This window comes from Galeopterus variegatus, unplaced genomic scaffold (assembly GCF_000696425.1).
Source record: "Galeopterus variegatus unplaced genomic scaffold, G_variegatus-3.0.2 Scaffold1180, whole genome shotgun sequence".
Classification (NCBI taxonomy): domain Eukaryota; kingdom Metazoa; phylum Chordata; class Mammalia; order Dermoptera; family Cynocephalidae; genus Galeopterus; species Galeopterus variegatus.
Window position 1 is genome coordinate 9,181 of NW_007727291.1, and position 2,257 is coordinate 11,437.

At 51.9% G+C, this 2,257-nt stretch overlaps 1 protein-coding gene across 1 annotated transcript in view; it reads left to right on the forward strand.

The window, feature by feature from the left end:
- Positions 1 to 1,955, forward strand: part of TSKS (testis-specific serine kinase substrate) — a gene marked incomplete at its 5' end in the record, with an annotated part of 7,077 nt that extends 5,122 nt beyond the window's left edge. Inside the window, 3 exons of the mRNA XM_008575425.1 lie at positions 305 to 440; positions 1,523 to 1,647; positions 1,776 to 1,955. Of these exons, the coding sequence (XP_008573647.1) occupies positions 305 to 440; positions 1,523 to 1,647; positions 1,776 to 1,932 (418 nt within the window). The remainder of the gene's footprint in view (positions 1 to 304; positions 441 to 1,522; positions 1,648 to 1,775) is intronic.
- Positions 1,956 to 2,257: the final 302 nt, after the last annotated feature.

The following is a 2,257-nucleotide window of genomic DNA, read 5'->3' on the forward strand; positions in this document are numbered from 1 at the left end:
ACCCGCGGCCTTGGTGTTATCAGCACCGCACTCTACCGAGTGAGCCACAGGCCGGCCCTTTGATGCTTTTTGGAAATCAAGGGCTGTCTGGTGCCCTTTGGTGGTGGGGATCCCCAGGGTACTGTGGGAATTCCTCACAAAGAACACCTGATGCACTGTAGGTTGGCCCCGTGCATGGTGGGAAGGTCACATTGGCTGCATAGTGGAAATAGGGCTGGATGGAGGCTGGGCAGGTGAGCATGGGGCATCCTGGGAATGGAGTTGGTACAGGGCCTCTCTCATCTTGTGACCACCCCTTCCCCAGCCAGGGACAGCAGTTGTCTACAGAGTCCCTGCAGCAGCTGCTGGAGCGAGCACTAACCCCACTAGTGGACGAGGTGAAGCAGAGAGGTCTGGCTCCTGCCTGCCCCAGCTGCCAGAGGCTACACAAGAAGATTCTGGTACCAGGGATCATGGGCCACCATATCCCACTTTATATTTCAGGGAAGGGGTAGGGGAGCCCCAGGCACAAGGGTACTGCTGGCATGTGGCAGAAAGGGAAGGGCTGAGAGCTGTGAGCAGCAGGCATTGTGGGAGGACTTGTCTCTAATGTTGGGGGGCAGGGAGGAACAAGCAGTTTGGTACTTAGTGAGTTATAGGTCAATCATTACATAACTTTGGCCCAAAGCATAATGGAACATTGAATCTGGTGCTTTGTGGGACACAGGAGAGAGACACCAGCCTAAAGCTTCATGTAACATGGGCCTGATTTTCTGTAGACCTTAAGAAAGGCAGCGCATTATACAGGATCCTTGGGGTAAGACAGGGGACCCAGTGACTATAGGTCACAGTATGCTAATGCATTATGGGAAATGGAACTCAGCTCTTCCTGGGACATTGCACAACAGACTCAAGGCCAGTAGCTGAGAGAACTTGAGTCCTGGTGCCTTGAGGAACATGGAGATTTAATGTACTATGGTATATTGGCCTAATGGATAATGGGGTATAAGTTATAGTGGGTAAGACAGGCAAATGAGGCGGTATGGGACATTGATGTGACAGAGCTACAAGACTAATACATGAAGGAGCAAGGGACTTGGTGCACTGTAGGATATAGAGAACCAGAGCCCTAAGGACTATTCTTGCCAGAGATGCTGGTGTAATAGGCAAATAGATGTGGGGTCTTGTGAATTATGGGATGTGGAAGGTCACCATGTGGTGGGATCCGGGTACACATACCTGTATCAAATGCAGGGTAGTTCATGGGTATTAGGGGACAATACGATAGACCTAATTTAGTGTTTGTTGGGACATAGGCCAGTGCATTAGGGGACAGACAGTGGAACAGATACAGGTTTAGTGCACAATGGAATTTGGAAGGCCAACACATTATGGGATGCTGGGGGCAGTCTCAAGCTGGAAGCAGGATGGGGGAGGAATGTGGATCTTATGGAACCCTGCCCCTTGCCCTCTGCGATCCAGCTCCCCCTCCACCCCCAGCCCAGTCCAGCAAGCCCAGCCGCACCTACACTCCTCTCCCCAGGAGCTGGAGCGCCAGGCCTTGGCCAAACACGTCAGGGCAGAGGCTCTGAGCTCCACCCTTCGGCTGGCCCAAGACGAGGCCCTGCGGGCCAAGAACCTGCTGCTGACGGACAAAATGAAGCCGGAGTGAGGAAGGAGACTGAGGGCATGGGAGGAGGGTGAGGTCTTGGGAAAAGGGCCTGACCCCTCCTTCCACTCCAACACCCCAACATCTAGTGTCAGCAGCACTAATTCCCTACTGCCTGTCATTACAGGGAGAAGGTGGCCGCTCAGGACTATCTACACTTGAAGATGTGCTCCCTCCATGACCAACTCAGCAACCTGCCACTTGAGGGGTCCACAGGGACAATGGGGGGAGGAAGCAGTGGGGGGACTCCCCCAAAACATGGGGGCCCTGCCCCTGAACAATAAATGGCCCCTCATGCTGGCATGAATTCTGTCTCCTTTTTGGCATCAAAAGAGGGCTAGTGAATCGTACATACACCACACACCGCACCCTGTGCGTATTATAATTCATTTAGTCCTCAGCCAACAGGGTGTCTTGGTTCCCACAGAGGTGCTAATGATGGCACAGTTCTTTATGAAAGAGGTGGGGGTAGGAATAAGAGAATGTGGTACAGTTTGGGCCTGCCAAGCCAACATTGTTTAGGATGGTGTTTACTAGATAATTATGTTAGTTGTCTATTGCTGTTTAAAAAAAAATAACCTTCAACTTAGTCAGTTAAGATAACAAACC